The sequence below is a fragment of the Ursus americanus genome, chromosome 21 (assembly GCF_024610735.1).
Source record: "Ursus americanus isolate L20-20 chromosome 21, mUrsAme1.1.p, whole genome shotgun sequence".
Taxonomy (NCBI): Eukaryota; Metazoa; Chordata; class Mammalia; order Carnivora; family Ursidae; genus Ursus; species Ursus americanus.
Window position 1 is genome coordinate 43,230 of NC_142147.1, and position 20,702 is coordinate 63,931.

The following is a 20,702-nucleotide window of genomic DNA, read 5'->3' on the forward strand; positions in this document are numbered from 1 at the left end:
ACGCCTGAGAGAGACTCGGGGAGAACAGGGTGGAAGCCCACGGTGAGAGGTGTGGGAGAAGCTGGGCTCCAAGCACATCTGTAGGAAGGATGAGGAGGGGGCCTGGTGACAAGGCGGTGGTCCCTGGAGGACCACATACTCCTGGCCTACAGCAGTGGGGGACCCTCTCTGGGAATGGACACAGGATGGAGGCACTTGCTCCTTTACAGGATGGGGTGGGGGCACAGGACAGTACCATCAGCAATTGCTCTGTCAGGAGAGAGCTAGTAAAATGCTCAGCGTTTGTTCAGTTAATCCAGACACCATCAGGAAGGAGAGAAGCTGTTTACCCTTGCTTCACAGAGAGCACTCAAAGGAATCGGGGAATGCACTACATTTAAGGGGGAGAAAGCCCAGCTCGAAGTCCTGACTTGTATTAGTAAGTCACTGATGGAATCTATTATTTTCTCTAGGCCAAAGATGCTTTCAAAGACATTTCCATATACTTCTCCAAGGAAGAATGGACAGAGATGGGAGACTGGGAGAAAATCCGATACAGGAATGTGAAAAGGAACTACGAAGCGCTGATTACTATAGGTAATGAGAAGTGCTGGGTGCTGACGAGCCTGGGAAACTTGAAACAGGCCTTCAGTCCCTGTATTAGTTTGCCTCTCGGGTGGCTCTGTGTGCTCACAGTTCTCTCTGGTGTGAAGACAAATCTGGAGTGAAATTTGGTACTTTGCTGTCAATGTAGGCTCGCACTGGCCCAATGCAGAGCTCACCTCTTGTCTTGTTCTAGACTCTAGCAGCCCATCAGCTGAGTCGCACTGACTGGGTGCTGCTGTCCATTGCCACTGTGCTTTGTTCCTCCTTCTAGCTCTTTCCTTTTAGGACAAGAATTTTGCTTCTTTCTAGGTCTCAGAGCCCCTCGCCCAGCTTTCATGTGTCACCGCAGGCAGGCCATCAAATCCCAAGTAGATGACACTGAGGATTCTGATGAAGAATGGACGCCGAGGCAGCAAGGTGAGGGGCCAGGAAGATTTTGTGGTTTCCTCTGGAAACTCAAGGTTTAGGTTTCAGCTGCATCTCAGGAGTTAACAAAGGAAACTATTTCCTCAAAAACGTAAATGCAAGATGCAAAACAGCATATCACATAGTAAGAGGCTATTCATATGTAGTTTTTAAATGTGGACAATAATTATATTTTTATAAATACATTAATAGCGGATAATAGGTGGTAAATGTATAAAAACAAAAGAAATGCCAAATTCAGAATAGTTATCATAAGAGAAAAAAGAAGGGATGGTAGGTGACTTTGCTGTGTCTTGGCTAGTTTTCTCCCTTTTTTTTTTTTTTAAAGATTTCATTTATTTGAGAGAGAGAGAGCCCGGGTTGGGGGAGAGGCAGAGGGAGAGGAAGAAGCAGACTCCCCACTGACCTGGGAGCCTGAAGGCGGCCAATCGCAGGACCCCCAGATCATGACCTGAAAGCAGATGCTTAACCGATTGAGCCACCCAGGCACCCTATTTTTCTGCTTGTTTTTCTTTTTGTTTTTGAATTTTAAAATAGAAATTAAAAGATATAGAGAGAAAAATAAAAAGATGTAAAGATATACAGTTGTGGCAGAATGTTGAGACAAGGCTGAATGGTGGTGGAGATATAGGTTTTCCAGTATGATTCTCCACATCTTTCTATATATTTAAAATTTATCACTTTTTTTTAAAAAAAGACTGTTTTGGCTAAACCTTATTAGCTAGTGAAAGGGCAGTTAAAGATACCTTAATTAGGCTGTAAGTCCACCAAAGAGCTAATCTCAGTTATTCTTATTATTCAGTTGTTGGGTTAAATGTCTTAGAAGAGAATATGATGAACATATGTAAAAATACATTATTGTTTATGTTTATTTAATCACACACATGATCTTTTTAACCCAAAATGAACCAGACGCTTTGTTTTAATTCTGGAAGAGGGTTTGAGATAATTATTTTGTCTCCCTCATCTTTCCCACATATCACTTACCAGAGCACTGTCAGGCAACCGACGTCAAACACCATCATTACAAAAGAGAAATTTACAAAAACGTTTACAAAAACGTCCTCTTGCTATTCAGACAAGGGAGTTTAGAGCAAGAGGCGATCTACATAAGCTGGAGAAAGCAACTTGGACTAGGTCTATGATTCCATCTATGGATTTCAGATTCCTTAGGCTCTTTTTTTTTAAACTTTTTAAACAATATTTATTTATTTATTTGTTTATTTGAGAGAGAGAGCATGAGTGGGGGAAGGGGCAGAGGGAGAGAAGCAGACTCCCCTGCTGATCCCAGACCCGACACAGGGCTCCACGCAGGGCTCCACACAAGGTTTGATATCCTGACCCTGAGATCATGATCTGAGCTGAAACCTAGAGTTGGCCGCTTAACTGAGCCACCCAGGCACCCCAGATTCCTTAGGCTCTTAAAAGTAGTGTAAGAGATCTGAAAACACAATGTCTGGTTGTTCACAAAGATTTTGACATTAAAGGAAAGTCTTCATAGGAAACATATACCCCATGGTTTACCATATAGCTCCACAGCTTTATCTGGACTCAGCTAAAACCCCCACCCCACCCAATGTTTTTACTGTGGTTACAAAACATACCAATAACAACATGAATTTACCCCCTTAACAAGGTTTAGGTGTACAGCAGAGTCTTGTTAACTCTATGCACATTCTTGAACAACAGATGTTCAGGTCTGTTTCACCTTGCGTGACTGAAACTCTATGCCCATTGAACAGCAACTCCCCATTTCCCCCTCCCTGCCACAGGCCCTGGAAACAACCTGTCTATTCTCCATATCCATGAAGTAGATACCTCATATAAGTAGAATCATGCACTTTTGTGATGTTTATCTCAATTAGCATATCCTCAAAGTCCATCCGTGATGTAACGTATTACAAGATATCCTTCATTTTTAAGGCTGACTAATATTCCTTTGTGTGTGTATATATATACACAAATATATGACATTTTCTTTATCCATTTATTTGTCAATGGACATTTAGGTTGCTTCTATCTCTTAACTATTATGAATAATGCTGCAATGATCATGTTCAAATATTTATTCAAGATCCTATTTCCAGTTTTTTGTATATATACACACAAGTTGGATTCCTAAATCATACGACAGTTCTGTTTTTAATTTATGGAGGAAATGCCATGCTGTTTTCCATGATGACTGCAACATTTCACATTCCCTCCAACAGTGTTAAGAGTTCCAATTTCTCCACATCTTTGTCAACCCTTGTTATTGTCTGTTTTTTCCATAGTGATCATCCTAATGGGTATGAGATAATATGTCATTGCAATTTCCATTTTCATTTCCCTGAGGTTAGTGATATGGAGCGTCTTTTCATGTGCTTGTTGGCCGTTTGTGTATCTTTTTTGGAGAAATGTCTGTTCCAGTCCTTTTGCCATTATAGTAATCAGCTCAAGTCGCCATAATGAAATACCATGGGCTTAGTGGGTAAACCACAGAAGTTTGTTTTCTCGCAGTTCTGGAGGCTGGAAGTCCACGATCTGAGTGCCAGCATAGTCCAGTTCTCTTCTTGCGTCGCAGGCAGCCTCCATCTTGCCATGTGCTCTCACAACCTCTTGTTTGTATATGCATGCTCTTGGAGAGAGAAAGAAAGAGATCCACATTCTCACGACCTTGTCTAATTGTGATTACCTTCCAAAGGCCCCATCTCCAAATACCATCACATTGGAGGTTAGGGTTTCACATAGGGATGTTTTGGAGAGACATAATTCATTCCATAGCACCCAGTTGTTAATAGGGTTCCTTGATTTTTTACTATCAAGTTATAGTTCTTTGTCTATTCTGGATATTAACTTCTTATCACAGATTTATGTTTTACAAATATTTTTTCCCATTGCCTAGGTTGCTTTTTCACTCTGTTGATTGTGTTCTTTGCTGCACAGAAATTTTTAAGTTTAGTATGGTTCCATTTGTCTATTTCTGCTTTTGCTGCTTGTGCTTTTGGTCATAAACAAGAAATTGTCACCCATTCCAATGTCATGAGGCTTTTCCCCTTGTTTTCTACTAAGAGTTTTATTTTTTTTTTTTAAAGATTTTATTTATGTGACAGAGAGACAGCCAGCGAGAGAGGGAACACAGGCAGGGGGAGTGGGAGAGGAAGAAGCAGGCTCATAGCGGAGGAGCCCGATGTGGGACCCGATCCCACAACGCCGGGATCACGCCCTGAGCCGAAGGCAGACGTTTAACTGCTGTGCCACCCACGCGCCCCTCTACTAAGAGTTTTATAGTTTCCGGTCATACATTTAGGTCTACAGTCCATTCTGAGTTGATTTTTGTACAAGATGTAAGATAAAGGTCCATCTTCATTCTTTTTTTTTAAGTTTTTGTTTTAATTCCAGTTAGTTAACATCCAGAGTAATTATACTAGTTTCAGGTGTACCGTATAGTAATTTAACACTTCCATACAACAACCTGTGCTCATCACAAGTGCACTCCTTAATCCCCAACATCTATTTAACTCATCCCCCCATCCGCCTCCCCTCTGGTAACCATCAGTGTGTTCTCGTCTGTAGTTAAGAATTTGTTTCTTGGTTTGCCTCTCTTTTTTCCACCTTTGCTCATTTGTTTTATTTCTTAAATTCCACACATCAGTGAAATCATGTGGTATCTATCCTCTGACTGACTTATTTCACATAGCATAATACTCTCTAGCTCCATCCATGTTGTTGCAAATGGTAAGATTTCATTCTTTTTTATGGCATATATATACATGTATGTATATATATATGACATCTTCTTTATCCATTCATCAGTTGATGAACACTTAGACTGTTTCCATAGTTTGGCTATCGTAGATATTGCTGGCATCAACATTGGGGTGCATATAACCCTTTGAATTAGTATTTTTGTATTCTTTGGGTGGTATCTAGTAGTGCATTTGCTGGATCATAGGGTAGTTCTATTTTTAACTTTTCAAGGAAACTCCATACTGTTTTCTAGGGTGGCTGCCCCAGTTTGCATCCCCAGCCCCAGTACAAGAGGTTCCCCTTTCTCCACATCCTCACCTTGTGTTGATTTCAGTCACCGTGACAGGTGTGAGGTGAAACCTCATTGTAGTTTTTATTTGTATTTCCTTGATGATCAGTGATGTTAAGGATTTTTTCATGTGTCTGTTGGCCATCTGTATGTCTTTTTGGAAAAAATGTCTATTCATGTCTTCTGCCCATTTTGTAATTGGATTATTCATTTTGGAGGTGTTGAGTTTTATAAATTTTTTTTAAAGATTTTATTTATTTGACAGAGAGAGACAGCCAGCGAGAGAGGGAACACAAGCAGGGGCAGTGGGAGAGGAAGCAGGCTCCTAGCAGGGGAGCCTGATGTGGTTCTCGATCCCACAACGCCAGGATCAAGGCCTGAGCCGAAGGCAGATGCTTAACGACTGCACCACCCAGGCGCCCCCGAGTTTTATAAATTCTATGTATATTTTGGGTACTAGCTCTTTATCAGATATGTCATTTGCAAATATCTTCTCCCATTCTGTAGGTTGCCTTTTAATTTTGTTCATTGCTTCCTTCACCGTTCAGAAGGTTTTCATTTCAATGAAGTCACAATATTTTATTTTTGCTTTTGTTTCCCTTGCCTCAGGAGACATATCTAGAAAGAAGTTGGTGTGGCCAGTGTCAAAGAGGTTACTGCCTGTGCTCTCCTCCAGGATTTTCATCGTGTTAGGTCTCACATTTAGGTCTTTAATCCATTTTGAATTTATTTTTGTGTTTGGTGTAAGGAAGTCGTCCATTCTCATTCTTTTGCATGTTGCTGTCCAGCTTTCCCAACACCATTTGTTGAAGAGATTATCATTTTCCCATTGGATAATGAGGAATGCCTTTGTCTAAGATTAACTGATCATACAGATGTGGATTCATTTCTGGGTTTTCTGTTCTTTTCCATTGATCTATGTGTCTATATTTATGCCAGTGTCGTACTAATCACTAGAGCTTTGTAATAGAACTTGCAGTCCAGAACTGTGATGCCTCCAGCTTTGCTTTTCTTTTTTTAAGGCATCTTCATTCTTTTGCATGTGGCTATTCTATTTTCTCAGTGCCATTTGTTGAAAAGATTGTCCTTTTCCCGTTCTGTAGTTTTGGCATCCTTTATGAAGATTATTAAACCATATGGGCTTTCTATTCTATTCCATAAATTATATGTCTGTCTTTATGCAATAATATACTGTTTTGATTACTGTAGCCTTGTAATATATTTTGAAATCAGAAAGTGTGAGGCCTTCAGCTTTGTTCTTCTTTCTCAAGAGTGTTTTGGTTATTTGGTGTTCTCTGAGATTTCATATTAACTTTAGGATGACTTTTTCTATTTTTGCAAAAAAAATACCATTGGGGTTTTGATAGAAATTGCATTGAATCTGCATATTGCCTTGTAGTCTGGACATTTTAACAATATTAAGACTCCTAATCCATGAACCTGGGGTGTGTTTCCATTTACTTGCATCTTCTTTAAATTCTTCAGCAATGTTTTGTAGTTTTCAGTGTACGAATGTTATAACTCCTTGGTTAGGTTTGCTCCTAGTTATTTCATTCCTTTTGGTGCTATTAAACATAAGACTGTTTTCTTAGTTTCCTTTTTAGATTATTCATTGTTAGGGGCGCCTGGGTGGCTCAGTCGTTAAGTGTCTGCTTTTGGCTCAGGTCATGATCCCAGCATTCTGGGATCAAGCCCTGCATCGGGCTCCCTGCTTAGCGGGAAGCCTGCTTCTCCCTCTCCCACTCCCGCTGCTTGCGCTCCCTCTCTCGCTGCCTTTCTCTTTCTCTGTCAAATAAATAAATAAGATCTTAAAAAAAAAAGATTATTCATTGTTAGTACATACAAATGCAACTAATTTTTTATTAAGTTCAATTAGCCAACATATAGTACATCATTAGTTTTTGATGGAGTGTTCAATGATTCATTAGTTGTGTATAGCACCCAGTGCTCATCACATCACATGCCCTCCTTAATACCCATCACCTTGTTACCTCATCCCCCACCCCCTAATAATTTTTTTAAATATTTTATTTATTTATTTATTTATTTGAGAGAGAGAGACAGAGAGAGAGAGAGAGAACAGGCACAAGTTGGGGGGAGTGGAAGATGAAGATGGAAAGGCAGAGAATCTTAAGCAGACTCTGTGTTGAGCACAGAGCCCAACACAGGGCTTGATCCCACAACCCCAAGATCACGACCGGAGGTGAAACCAAGAGTCAGACATTCAATTGCCTGAGCCACCCAGGCTCCCTAAATGCAACTAATTTTTTAGTGTTAATTTTGTATCCTGCAACTTTGCTGAATTCATTTGTTAGTTCTCACAGGCTTTTTTGTGGAATCTTTAGGATTTTCCACATATAAGATCATGTCATCTGTGAACAAACATAATTTCACTTCTTTCTTTCCAAATTAGATGCCCTTTATTTTTTTTCTAATGCCCTGGCTAGGAATTCCAGAACGATGTTGACTAGAAGTAGTGAAAGTGGGCATCCTTACCTTGTTCTTGATCTTAGAGGAAAAGCTTTCAGTTTTTAACTGCAGAGTATCATGTGAGAGATAGACTTCTTTATTATGGTGAGGTAATTTCTTTCTATTCTCAGTTTGTTGAGTATTTTTGCCATAGATGTTCATGGCATATGTTTTAATATGTGTAATAGATAACTTATGAACATAGGATGAAGCATAAGTGAGGTTTTGTCTATTTTTTTAACACTTTAGGTCAATTAGTTCATGTCACCAGTAGCAGCATAGGCTTTGATGATACTTCAGAAGCATTTTCCAATCACCCTTTGACAGTCCACATACTCGTCACTCCCTGGTTAAGAACTCTGTGTCTCTAGTGAGGGCCTCTGGAGTCTGGAAACATTTACCAACCAAAACACTGATTTCTTATCACTTTATAGTCAGACCTTCTTGGGTGGCATTCAGAATGGAGCAGAGTAAACACCAGAGGGTGAGTATTCCCCAAATCTTGTTGACAGGAAAATCTTTCTCATGGATTTAAACACAGGTAAGAGTAGGAAAATGCACAGAGTATCCAAGGAACTGATGCCTTTATTTTCCTGATCTCTTTAGCACAATATCCAATATCATCATCACTTTAATAGCTAATAAGAACAGCAACAATATTGGCTACCACTTGTTTTATTTTCACTGTACTTCAGACTTTATTTTAAGCATTTATATGAATAAACTTACTTAAACCTTACAACAACCCTATGAGGGAGGTACTATAAATATCACCGTTTATAGATGAGGAAATTGGGACAAAGACATGTTTGATTATATATCTGAGATCACAGTACCAGTGGTGGTGCAATCTAATCCCAAGCTCCTTCTCTAAACCACTTACAAGCTCATTAAAACTTTCAGAGTTTTATAAAATTTACGTCATTCATTTGATGATTTCAACCTCAGTTCTTTTTTATTATGCTAAAGTGAGAGATGAGCTAAGACCCTCTAAATAAGAGAGGCTTACAAATATACTAGGAATTCATACACTGGATGATCCCGGATGAAGGAGATAGGCTTTCCATCCTGAAAGCCTCCCATTCTAATAAGAGGAAGCATCTCCCAGCCCTGAGTAGTTTCAGGTTTGATGATTGAGAAACAACTAATAAAATGACTTAAAGATTTCATATAGGTTACATAATATTCATTAGAAACTCCATATAGGTATCTGGAACTGATTTAAAATATTCATACTTGTAGGAGGAAGCAACAACCCCGTCCCCTGAGCTCTCATTAGGCAACTCTCATTTTGTTCAGTATCATTTGTGTAGACTGCCTCTGCACTGCAGACTCTTTCTTCTCTGAAGTCCCAGGCCCAGCTTAAGGCACCAGAGGCCCCTCTATGTTTTCTGCATGAGTAATTCCACATTTACAGATAAAATTAGAAGTAAAAAGGTCAAGGAACGCTAACAATAACATCTGTGATTTAGATTTTGAACATAGGGACAATTGAGGGGTAAATTGATAGCAGGACTGTAATCTCATATTCATATTATATCAAATAGCTCACCAAACAATTTGATGATCATTATAATATTTTCTGTTCTCTATAACATTAAGAATTAGTACATATACCAATTTATGGATCAGGAAACTGAAGAGAGCTAGCTGGTGGTACGACCTTATTCAAACAAAATTGACAGGAACCAGCTAATCTAATTCCAAATATTTTTTCCTGGATATGGCAAATGGCAACTTTAGCATCTTTTTTTTTTTTTTTTAGTGTTTAGATACATTTCTGCCAAGCCTTTCTTTGTTTTCTTTCCCGTCTCCACTCTGTCACCTCATCTGCCATATGTGTGCTGTCCCATGCATTTGCCTACATCTCCTCCTCCATCAAATGCCCAATAGTTTATAGAAGATCCCCTCTTTTCCTCTACGAGCCCTCATAACCTTCTTTCACAGACCTTACTGAATCTCCAGCTAGTCTTCCCAAGTCATCTCCTTCCCTCACTCTCACTTTTATGGAGAAATTTGAGAAATTTAAAGGGAAAGAGCCTTAAGCCATGGATTCTAGTCTTGCATTCATTGCCCACATATGCCCTTTCTTTTCCCTCTAGTATTCAGACTCCCCAGGTATTCCCAAGGGTTGTTGAAGTACTAACTAAAGTTATGCATGTGAAAACACATCATAAGCCTTAAAGGACTATAGAAATTCATGCTGTCTTTTAATATGTGACTCTCACATTGAAGGGAATACCCAGGGCGCCATTACGTAACGAATCTACTTTGAAGGAATTATCAGAAACAGCAAAGTTGCTGAACACAAGTGGCTCAGAGCTTGGCCAGAAACCAGTGTCCCTTCCTGGAGAAGCAAGTACCTCTGGACATGACTCCCTACAAAAATTGGGTAAGAAAAAATAATATGGGGATTTTTAGTCCCTCTAAGTCCTCCAGAAAGGTTGATGAATACAACATAGGTATGTGGGATGGACTTTGGCTAAGCCTAGGTTTAAGCTAGACTAACCTGAGACCTGTGGTTAGCATTGAGGCCTTGGACAAATATAAATTCTCTGAGCTCCTGAATGTTAATCTGTAAAAGGAAGATAAGGATGCATAGCTCATATATTGTCTGAAAGCATTAAATTAAACATAAAATAATTGACCCATGCGGGTTGTCCAATAAATCTCTCAGTGTTAATAAAGACCATACTTTCTTGGTGTTGAATGCCCAGGCCCTTGTTCAACGCTTAACATGTAATGTGCCCTCAACAAATGTTTTCTGAATGAAGAAATATGTGAATGAACCATTTTCTAAGAGGAAAGATTGCAAAGATTAACCTGATAACGGGAAGAAACTAAAATTGAACTTGCCATCTATTGTCAGTATGGAGTCTTACTCCCTGAAGAGTGTGGGGAGGGCAGAGAACAGAGTATATAGAGTGACAGGTAATAATTTATCGGAGATTTCACATTTTCTGACAAAACAGGGACTAATACTCCAGACTCCACCAACCTCACTCACATGCTCTTTTCCAACTCAGAATTCAGGAGAAAGGATGTTGAAGTAAAGATGTATAGCCTACGAGAAAGAAAGAGCCTTGCATACCAAGAGGTCAGCGAGCCCCAGGATGATGACTACCTCTGTAAGTGACCGTCCTGGCCCACTCTCAAAGGAAATTGTTCTCTCCTGGTACAGTAACTTCATCTTGTCTTTGGGTCCCCAAATCATCCCCTTCCTCTAGTGACTAGGAGTACAGGGTAGAGGCTAAATGATGTGAGTGTTGGGCTCTTTCTGAAACGACTTTAGTCCAGTAACATGCACTAACCCTTTCCTAATCCCTGTTGCTCTCGCCTCCAGATTGTGAGAAGTGTCAGAACTTCTTCATTGACAGCTGTTCTGTTCATGGGCCCCCCACATTTGTAAAGGACAGTGCAGTGGACAAGGGGCAACCCAACCGCTCAGCCCTCACTCTGCCCCCTGGTCTGAGAATCAGACCATCAGGCATCCCTCAGGCTGGGCTTGGAGTATGGAATGAGGCATCTGATCTACCATTGGGTCTACACTTTGGTCCCTATGAAGGCCAAATCACAGAAGATGAAGAGGCAGCCAACAGCGGATACTCCTGGTTGGTGAGAATCATCTACCTCTTCCCCCCGTCCTCTGGCTTCCCACATCCCTCCTGTGGATTGGTAGGACAATACCTTCTACACAGATGGGAATAACATGGTTAGTGCTGTGTACTGAGTGGACTTTGCATGAACCTGGAGCTCCTACTTAAAGATCAGAGAGTAAGAGGGAGCACAATGGTACAGACACAAACAGGAGGCTCCTCCCTTGAGGGACTCCTGCTCTGAGGTGACAAAGCGACCCAGATGTGTAGATGATGACTAAGGAGCACATCATATGGTCACACTGGGGATGGATTCCATGTAGGCTGAAATAGCATTGACCACAGGAGAGTAAAATAATCCCCCTATTACCTCCCCCCCACACACAAAAAAAACCTCTTTAATTTCTCTTTCTCAAACTCAGATCACCAAAGGGAGAAACTGCTATGAGTATGTGGATGGAAAGGATAACTCTTGGGCCAACTGGATGAGGTAAGACCAATAGGGTTCTGGGTTCCAGAGAGGACATTCATCTCTCACAAACCCATGTTCCTTTCCTTCTTGTCATGCCTCCCTCAATGGTCTCCCTCAATCCTCTGTTCCTCTTTTCTCTCCTTATAATGCTCTTTCATTTTAAGAGACAGTTTTGGAAAAAAGGAGATAAGAAATAGCACATGTACTCAAAATATGCTAGATAACATTTGGACACTGAAAAAAACCCGAGGAGCCTAGTCTCATGAGGAACACTGGATTCACACTCTAATTTATCTAATCAATATTCATAAGCACTTACTATGTTCCATTGTGGAGTTCATTACTTAAACATATTATACAACCCAGGTCCTATGGAAGACATATTGCAGATAGACAGTAGACAATTGAATTTAGGAATACTTAACTATAATTTCCCTATTTTTCAAGAGGTATACAGTGTAGGGATAACCCTAAAACAAGGGACTGTTAATCTGTGAGGGCAGCAGCTCTTCCTACTCTCTGTTCTAATAGAATTGGTTCTGAAGCCTATTAGATATGGGCTGCAGTGTGGCCACAGGCCTCTGTCCTTCATGATCCAGCCCCTTTCCTTGAGGGGCTCACATGTTACCAGGGAATGCATTGTGTGAATACAATATTGTTTTTCTGTGTTATTGTGTGAAGACAGAAAGAGCTCTGAAGTTCTGTGGGAGCTTGGGGGAGGCATACTTCAGATACAGTGTGGGGAGATTGGAGAAAGGCCTCTCAAACGAAGATAGATTTGGGCTGAGTATGGAATCATGTGTAGTGATCTAGAAGCAGAGTCCATGATCAAACACCAAGTTCTATGGTATAAAACAGAACTTAATTTAAAGTTTAGAGAAACTAGACGTCACTGGGTTTTGTGATCAATCAAGGTGGCGGTGAGTCTGGAATTGGGATTTGAAAAATGGTTAAGCAGGCAAGGGGGAAAGCCTTCTAGGCAGGCTGAGGACAGTAAGCAGAACCTAGAGCTGGGAATTCATATGATACTGTGATGGAGGCTTGAGTATGAACAGAGTGTTCCCTGAGGAGCAGTGGGAGAGTGGGCAGCATCAACATGGAGGCCTCGGGCATCGGGGGCGGATGTGACAGGTGGTGGGAACTGACCCCCTATGGTTCTCTTTCCTAGGTACGTGAACTGTGCCAGGGATGAGGAGGAGCAGAACCTGGTGGCCTTTCAATATCACAGGCAGATCTTCTACCGAACGTGCCGGGTCATCAGGCCAGGCTGTGAACTGCTGGTCTGGTACGGGGATGAGTACGGCCAGGAGCTGGGCATCAAATGGGGAAGCAAGTGGAAGAGCGAGCTCACAGCAGGGAAAGGTGGGCACCACTCCTCTTCAAAACAGAGAGAAAGGGAAGAATTCTCCTTGGAAGTTTCCACAGTCCAACTCTCAAGTAGCGTAAAACCCTGTCTAAAGTCAGTAGAAGTGCAATTCTGACGCCTCCGGAATAAGGGTGCACGTCACATGCATTGGACTCTTAGGGACAATTTTTAAATTTTTTATTTTTGTTCTGATTTCTTAACTATTTCATGCACAAAATATATAATAGAATATACTGATAAAAAAACTTAGATGCAAAAAATAAGTTTTCAAGCACCTGCCAGCTCTCTCACTAAGGCAGTTTCTTCTGCCCTTTTAGCTCTTTCTTCTTAATTTGTTCAATATTTCTAAATGATATGAGTATGTGGGTGTGTATTCACTCATAATTCAGTTAGCTGTCATGTGAGTTCCTACTCCGTGCCAGACAGGCTTCCCGGAATTAGAGATACAGACCGAACGAGATTTTCAGAATCAGTTCTCTTCAGCAGCTGATGACTGAATGAATGAGGGAAACATCTACATATGCAGGCGTGTGCATAACATCACACAGCAATTAGTGCTTTGAAAATAAAACTAGTCCTCAGAAAGTGTCTGGAGACCAATGTGAGGGAAGGGTGGGTACAACAGAGCTTGGACAGGGAAGGGCTCTCTCAAGAGACAGCATTTGAGATGTGCAAACACCTGTGAGCAAAGGATTCCAGGCAGAGGGGGCCCGCGAGGACAGCTGCCCCGAGGCACAAGAGAGATGGGGTACATGTGGTGTGTGGCTGAGAATCCACGCAGATGGAGGAAGCATAGAGGGTAAGAATGGAGGTCAGACAGATACATAGATGCCCTAGACCCTGTGGTCCGTGCTGACACGCTGGGGGTTTTCCTGACTGAGATGGAACGATCGGGCACTTTTCAACTGGAGAGTGGCATGTTCTCTGTTCTAAGATGATGCTTTGGTTATTTTTGGAGAAAGACTACAGTGGAGAATCCCCTCCAAGATTACTTCATCTCTCAGTGAGAGAAGATGGCGAATCGGCAGAAGATGGATGGCACTTGGGGGTGTGATATATATCCCCGTAATTGGTTGGGAAAATATTTTGAAACAGGACTTTCTATTGTACTTGAAATAGGCTGAGACGGAATGAAATAAACACAGCATGAAGGGTATTTTTTTATGTTATGATTTGTGGAAAACTAAAAGAGAAGCAATTTATAACCTAGTTGGGGCAGCAGGAGCCATAGCCCTTTAGACCATGAGACGTGCACGACTGTCCAATCGAAATCCCACTTTCTAATAGAGATCCAGATGCATATTGTCCTCAATTAAATATGTCTTTTTAAATGGGGACACTCAGGTTCATGTTTACTCACATATTCCACCAAAGTCATCAAAAGAGTTGTTGCCTCTCGCAGGAACAAAATCACTGCAGACACTGTCACAGAGTCATACGACTTAGAAGGTACTTGCATGAGGGGAAAGGTCACTGTCCTTCCATCTATATAAGGAGGGAAGCTGTCTCTGATGCTACTTGAGGTTACCTAGTTTGGGTGATACATGGAAAAGGCCCTTGATATGGGCTTTCTGGGTTTATGAGGAAGATGTAGTGGGTAAAAATGGAATGGAAAAGTGAAGGGACACTTGGTGGGAGACAGAGCTTGCATTGTCAACACAATAAAAATGGGTGTTGGGGCAGCCTTACCAGGAGACAAAGCATACAACACAGGCAGTTGTGTCAACATCTACCTGACCAAAAATTTCCTCTTTCAGGAGAACCAAAGCCAGAGATCCATCCATGTCCTTCCTGCTCTCTGGCCTTCTCCAGTCAGAAATTCCTCAGCCAACATTTGGAACACAATCACCCTTCTCAGATCCTCTCACGAATATCTGCAAGCGAACATTTCCAACAAGAGGATCCCTGCCCAGGCCATCAGAATCAGCAGCAGCAGCAACATTCTGATCCTCACAGGTGGAATGACAAAGCTAAAGGTCAAGAGGTCAAAGAAAGGTTCAAACCTTTGCTTAAAAGTATAAGGCAGAGGAGAATTTCAAGGGCCTTTTCCAGTCCATGCAAAGGACAAACGAGGAGCTCTACAGCGTGTGAGGGAATGGTGGAGGAAGAGCCCAGTGCAGGCCAGAAATTGAATCCAGAGGAGACAGGAGAATTATTCATGGGGGTAGGAATGTCAGGAATTATAAGAGTCAAATACAGAGGCTGTGGGCAAGACTTCAGTGATAGGTCACATCTCAGCAGACACCAGAGAAGACACAAAAAAAAGCCCTCTGTTTGCAAGAAGGTGAAGAGAGAGTTCAGTCATAAGTCAGTCCTTATTACACACCAGAGGACACACACAGGGGAGAAGCCCTATGTTTGCGTTGAGTGTGGGCGGGGCTTTACACGGAGGTCACATCTCATCACACACCAGAGGACACACACAGGGGAGAAGCCCTATGTTTGCGTTGAGTGTGGGCGGGGCTTTACACAGATGTCAGGTCTCATCACACACCAGAGGACACACACAGGGGAGAAGCCCTACGTTTGCAGGGAGTGTGGGCGGGGCTTTACACGGAGGTCAGGTCTCATCACACACCAGAGGACACACACAGGGGAGAAGCCCTACGTTTGCAGGGAGTGTGGGCGGGGCTTTACACGGAGGTCAGGTCTCATCACACACCAGAGGACACACACAGGGGAGAAGCCCTACGTTTGCAGGGAGTGTGGGCGGGGCTTTACACGGAGGTCAGGTCTCATCACACACCAGAGGACACACACAGGGGAGAAGCCCTACGTTTGCAGGGAGTGTGGGCGGGGCTTTACACAGATGTCAGGTCTCATCACACACCAGAGGACACACACAGGGGAGAAGCCCTACGTTTGCAGGGAGTGTGGGCGGGGCTTTACACAGATGTCAGGTCTCATCAGACACCAGAGGACACACACAGGGGAGAAGCCCTATGTTTGCATTGAGTGTGGGCGAGGCTTTACACGGAGGTCAGGTCTCATCACACACCAGAGGACACACACAGGGGAGAAGCCCTAAGTTTGCAGGGAGTGTGGGCGGGGCTTTACACTGAGGTCAAGTCTCATCACACACCAGAGGACACACACAGAGGCTTTACCAATAAATTACATCTCCACTACCAAAGAACAAATGTAGCCACCACACACTCCATACCCCAGCTCTGAGGGAGGTTCAGAGGAAGGCTACTGAGCCCTTACACTCCCCAAGAATATACTGAGACCACATACAACTGGTTAAAGAAATTCTCTACTTTCAGGACAAGAGATGAGGCATACAAACAGGGGAAGGTTCCTTAAGTGCTCTGGGGATGTCCACACCAATCCCCTCCATGATTTTTTGGCCTCCTGTTCTAATAAATTTTGTGTTCCTACAAATCTGAAGTCCACACGCACCTCATTCCCCCCCTTATCACTGAAAGCAGAAGGGTCCAGGAGGTCCAGAACTCCTACTCTTGGTCCAAGTCTCCACAGGAAAACTCAACCCCTGGAAAGGTGTAAGTCTGGAGTGAATCTAGTTAGAGCACGGAAGAATCAATTTCCGAGCCAGGGAGAGAAATCTAGGATTTGACACAGACTCATCAGGAAAGGGAATTCTTTGGTCTCTTAGGAAGTGTGGTGTTTTCCCCTAATAGGCCCCTGCCCTCTGCTGCCACCCTCCTCCCCTGGCTTCTGCTGGTTCCTCTCCAGGTTCCCTCACACCTTTGCAACGTCAGAGGTGAACACGGGGGGGGGGGCACACATGCGCATGTGTGTACGTGTGCATCCCTGCGTGTGTGCACATCTGTGTGCCCGGCTCCGTCTGGGCAGCTCCTCTCTCTCACTCTCTCCTTGCTTTCCCATCAGGGTTGGCATCTCATGGCACACAGCATACGGGATCCATATCAGACTGTAGTGGGTCCAATTCTCAGCTCTGCCCTCACCAGTTGTGTGACATAGGACAAATTCCTCCACCTCTGTGTGCCCGTTTTATCATCTGGAGAATGGGATGGTAACTCCAGCCTTTGGGTGGGTGTTCCAAGTTGAGTAAGCACGGGCATAATCTGGCACAGAGATGCTGGGAATACAAGAGGCTGGGAGAACAACTCGTTATTCTCCCACGACTTCCGATGGCCATGTCTTCAAGGGCCATAGTGCTGCACGAGGGAGGACAGAGAGAGGGTAGGGCTGGGGAGCCAGATTCAGAGACTGGTCAGGAAACACTGCTTTCTCTGCACAGACTCAGCTACGCTGAGAAGGAGTTGTGGGGTCAGGGTTGCAAAGTGGAGGGGTCCATCTCTCGTCAGGCTGCTGCCCTTCCCACTGAGCCTGGGCAGCTCAGAACCCCCTCAGCACAAGCAGGCAGTACTGACAATAACCTGTGAAATGAGACCCTCGCCCGCCCCTTGCTGAGAACAGACTCTGGGCTTGGCGTCTGTAGGAGATGGACGTACCGTAAGTGTGTCTCTGAGCCCGCATCCACACACGGTGTTCACGAAGCCCACGGCAGCAACTTCTGCAGCACACTTTCCTCCTGCCTGGGCCCCTGGTGGTTTAACGCGTTCACGCATAAATGCAAACCCTATGGTTTAACGCACAGCCGCAGCAATCCTGAAGTTCTTAATTATTTTCTCTTTAAACTTACGGACGGTAAGTGAATTCTGAAAGGACAATGGAGCAGGGCAGATATGCACAGCACCAACCACTCCTGGCTACACCCATTCACATAGAGGGTCCACAGAGCCCCGGGGGCACAGAATCCCCATGGACACAACGGGTGGGTGATAGCAGGACTGGAAGTGAACACAAAGTAAGCATGTTGCATCCACTACCGGGCAGGTGAGGGTGCTGACAGCTGTTCTTAGAACCAGAAATCGCTTCCAGTGCAGAGAGGAGGCACTGGTGTTCTAGGCAGCACAATGAACGAGGGCCACTATCACACACTCCTGCAGGGGTTACCTCCCTGCTTCTGCATGTCATCCCAGTTCCTAGAAGCTAGAATGGCTTCATGGAGGCTGAATTCCAAACCCCAGCCCTTCCAGGAGATACCAAAAGGAGTGTGGGCCATGTGGGGAGCACCAAACCCCACGACCTGGAACAGTGACCCTTCTGTCCCTCTCCCCGTGCCAGGCTTGTGAAGAGTCTCTGCATAAACTATGTGGATTTCAATAATAAATATTCACTACTATTTTCTCTAGTCCTGTATGCTTTTGTAAAGGAAGGTGCACATGGGAGTCTTTCTTTCTCTGTGGGAAGAGGAGAGGGGATGATTCTCTTCCCTATACGGCGTAATGCTGAGAAATCACCCTAGCCCTCAATGTTCTGGGACTTTAGCATGAGCCACTGCAGAGGGGGGCAGAGTTAGGGGTAATGCTGGCAGAGGAGCTCACACTGAAATATAGTAGGAGGAGAACCCACAAACTGCCAGGTGATTCCTGCCTCCATTTCCCCCGGAACTGACCTGGAACTCCCCTTGAGAGGCTGACCAATTCAAGATGAGGAAAGGTCTGTCTGTTCCTTCTTCTTCCCCTTCAGCAACAAACCCCATTCCCAGGGTGGCCACAAGCCTCCAAGAAGGGCCCCCCAAAATCCACTTCCTATTACCCACACCCTTGTGCAGTCCCACCGTCATAGAACAGGGCTGACCTGTGGTGTGAAAATGGTGGTGTGTGATGCCCACAGGGACTTCAGCCTTGCCCTCACTGTCTGGCATGGTCTCAGGTCACCACGTGCAGGGGAGCGAGGTGTTGATATCCCCTCCCAAGCATCAGCTAGGGCCAGCAGCCACTATCCTCATTTTGAAGAGGAGGCTCAGAGGAATGCCTGACATTGGCTGGATTCCGAGTCTCTGTCCCCTGGTAGACAGCTGAGAAGCCCTTAGCTGAGGCCACTGCCCTATTCCTGTGACACCTGGCTGGACTCTGCACCTGCTGGTTTCCCAGCACCTCCCCCTGACACCGTGATTGCCATGGACAGGCAGGTCGATAGTCCTTGGGCAACAGCACGTCAACAGCTGAGACGACAGGGCAGTGCGGCCCACAGCCTCCACCCCACCGTGCTCGGCGACTGCGGCAGCCACCACAGCTATGGCCGGCCCCACCTGCTTTCTGCTCTGCATGTCTGCCACCCAGGTAAGAACACTGCCGGCTTGTTTGGGGACCTTAGCTGAGCGGGTGAGGGTGTCACTCACCAGGACGGTCAATGAAGAACCCAGAACAGCAGAGCACCTGCCACAGCTGAGGTGGGGACAAGCCAAACCAGCGTCCAAGGGCTGGCTTGGACATGAGGAGGGCACACTTGTCTGAAATGTAGTCAATTTGTCTCTGATCCCTGGACTCTGCCTTGTCTGGCTGCAGGTCTGGCCCCGGTCCTGTGAGCCCAGCCAGTACCTGAACCGGCCTCTGAAAACTAGCCCTAGGGAGGAGTGTCACCACAGATGCTGTCTTCAAAGACCCGACTGCGTGGGGCACCTGGTGGCTCAGTCACTTACGCAGCCAACTCTTGATCTCAGCTCAGGTCTTGACCTCAGGGTGGGGAGCTCCAGCCCCACGGGCTTTGTACTGGTGTGAAACCCACCTAAAAAAAAAAGATCTAACTGCTCAAATTTACTAAAGACAGTTTCTTAAAATACTTTAAGAGGCTGTTAATCTCATAACCCAGAGATAAATCCTGTAACATTCTGATACGTGCACTTTAATATATTACAAGCTCTCATACTTAACACAACAACTCTATTGGGGTTTTTCTTTTGATAATATGCAGTTGTTATGTTTTTAAAAATTAAGAAAATACAGAAAATAAAAACCACCCAGTATCCTAACTCCATTATTCAGAGGGAACGTCAATTAATACGGCACGTTAGGGCTTTCTGTTCATGGCACACAGCTGAGCACGCCAGGACACCTACGTGTTCTCTTCCTGTAAACACTGCGAGCCCTTCCTCTCTCGTCTGCCTCTTTCCCTCTATAAAGTATCTCGAACGCCTTCCTTGCAGTTTTCACTATTACGTCATGACCAAGATTGGGCTGTGCTCGAACCAACCCCCTGTTATTGGACATGAAAGGGGTTCCCAGAAAGAGTTTGTAGACCAGATTTGGGCCTAGTTTTGGTATAGATTGAAACATGTGCTGCATTTGGTGCTCAAGAAAGTTCTCCAGTCTCCGGGATTTAGGAAGAAGATGTTCACTCCACCTTACCCCTCCCATGATGTCACAGAGCACCCCCTCTCAGACTTCCCCTGCAGAGGAAGGTGATGGGAAACCCTGGAGGCCATGGTGGAGGTGGAGGCCTTTGTTTTCTGGGGAGCAGAGAACAGGACAGTGCTGACACCCAGGCTGGACTACAGGCATTGTCCCAAAGCCTGTCCCCTGGGCTCTTCACCTACTTCCCATTGGTTTTGCAGCTCTTTGCCCAGGGGATACCTTTCAGCGAAGGGGCTCCCAAGACTCGTCAGAAGCTGGGGTTGGTGGTGGAAGATGTGCATGGCAACCAGACCCTCCTGCAGGTCAGTGTGGTGCTTACAAGAGCTGGCTTCATTGAGCGGTTAGGCCTGTGCTATGGTCCCTCTCCTCCTGTCCTTTTAGGGTACTCCCTCTGGATACCAGGTGGAGGTGCTGACGTTTCCTCATGCCCACTTCGGTCCCAGGAGGCAAAAGAGAGACTGGGTGATCCCTCCCATCTCCATCCCAGAGAATGAAAGAGGCCCATACGCAAAACTCGTGGCTCAGGTATTGCAAAGGGAGGACTCCGGTTTCATTCTAGAGTTCCCTATGGAGAGGGATTGAT

The 20,702-nt window shown here is 44.4% G+C and overlaps 1 protein-coding gene and 1 pseudogene across 2 annotated transcripts in view; both read left to right on the forward strand.

The window, feature by feature from the left end:
• The window catches only part of PRDM7 (PR/SET domain 7), a 22,153-nt gene continuing 1,451 nt past the window's right edge, over window positions 1-20,702 (forward strand). Inside the window, exons 1-14 of the mRNA XM_045772761.2 lie at window positions 1-49; window positions 460-576; window positions 895-1,002; window positions 7,933-7,982; window positions 9,734-9,890; window positions 10,525-10,626; window positions 10,842-11,113; window positions 11,517-11,584; window positions 12,735-12,928; window positions 14,616-14,927; window positions 18,860-19,048; window positions 19,274-19,284; window positions 20,320-20,421; window positions 20,501-20,644. Of these exons, the coding sequence (XP_045628717.2) occupies window positions 510-576; window positions 895-1,002; window positions 7,933-7,982; window positions 9,734-9,890; window positions 10,525-10,626; window positions 10,842-11,113; window positions 11,517-11,584; window positions 12,735-12,928; window positions 14,616-14,927; window positions 18,860-19,048; window positions 19,274-19,284; window positions 20,320-20,421; window positions 20,501-20,644 (1,776 nt within the window). The 5' untranslated portion in view covers window positions 1-49; window positions 460-509. The remainder of the gene's footprint in view (window positions 50-459; window positions 577-894; window positions 1,003-7,932; window positions 7,983-9,733; window positions 9,891-10,524; window positions 10,627-10,841; window positions 11,114-11,516; window positions 11,585-12,734; window positions 12,929-14,615; window positions 14,928-18,859; window positions 19,049-19,273; window positions 19,285-20,319; window positions 20,422-20,500; window positions 20,645-20,702) is intronic.
• The window catches only part of LOC123776641 (cadherin-1-like), an 11,954-nt pseudogene continuing 10,199 nt past the window's right edge, over window positions 18,948-20,702 (forward strand). The window contains exons 1-3 of the transcript XR_015727977.1: window positions 18,948-19,048; window positions 20,320-20,421; window positions 20,501-20,644. The product of XR_015727977.1 is annotated as a cadherin-1-like (transcript). The remainder of the gene's footprint in view (window positions 19,049-20,319; window positions 20,422-20,500; window positions 20,645-20,702) is intronic.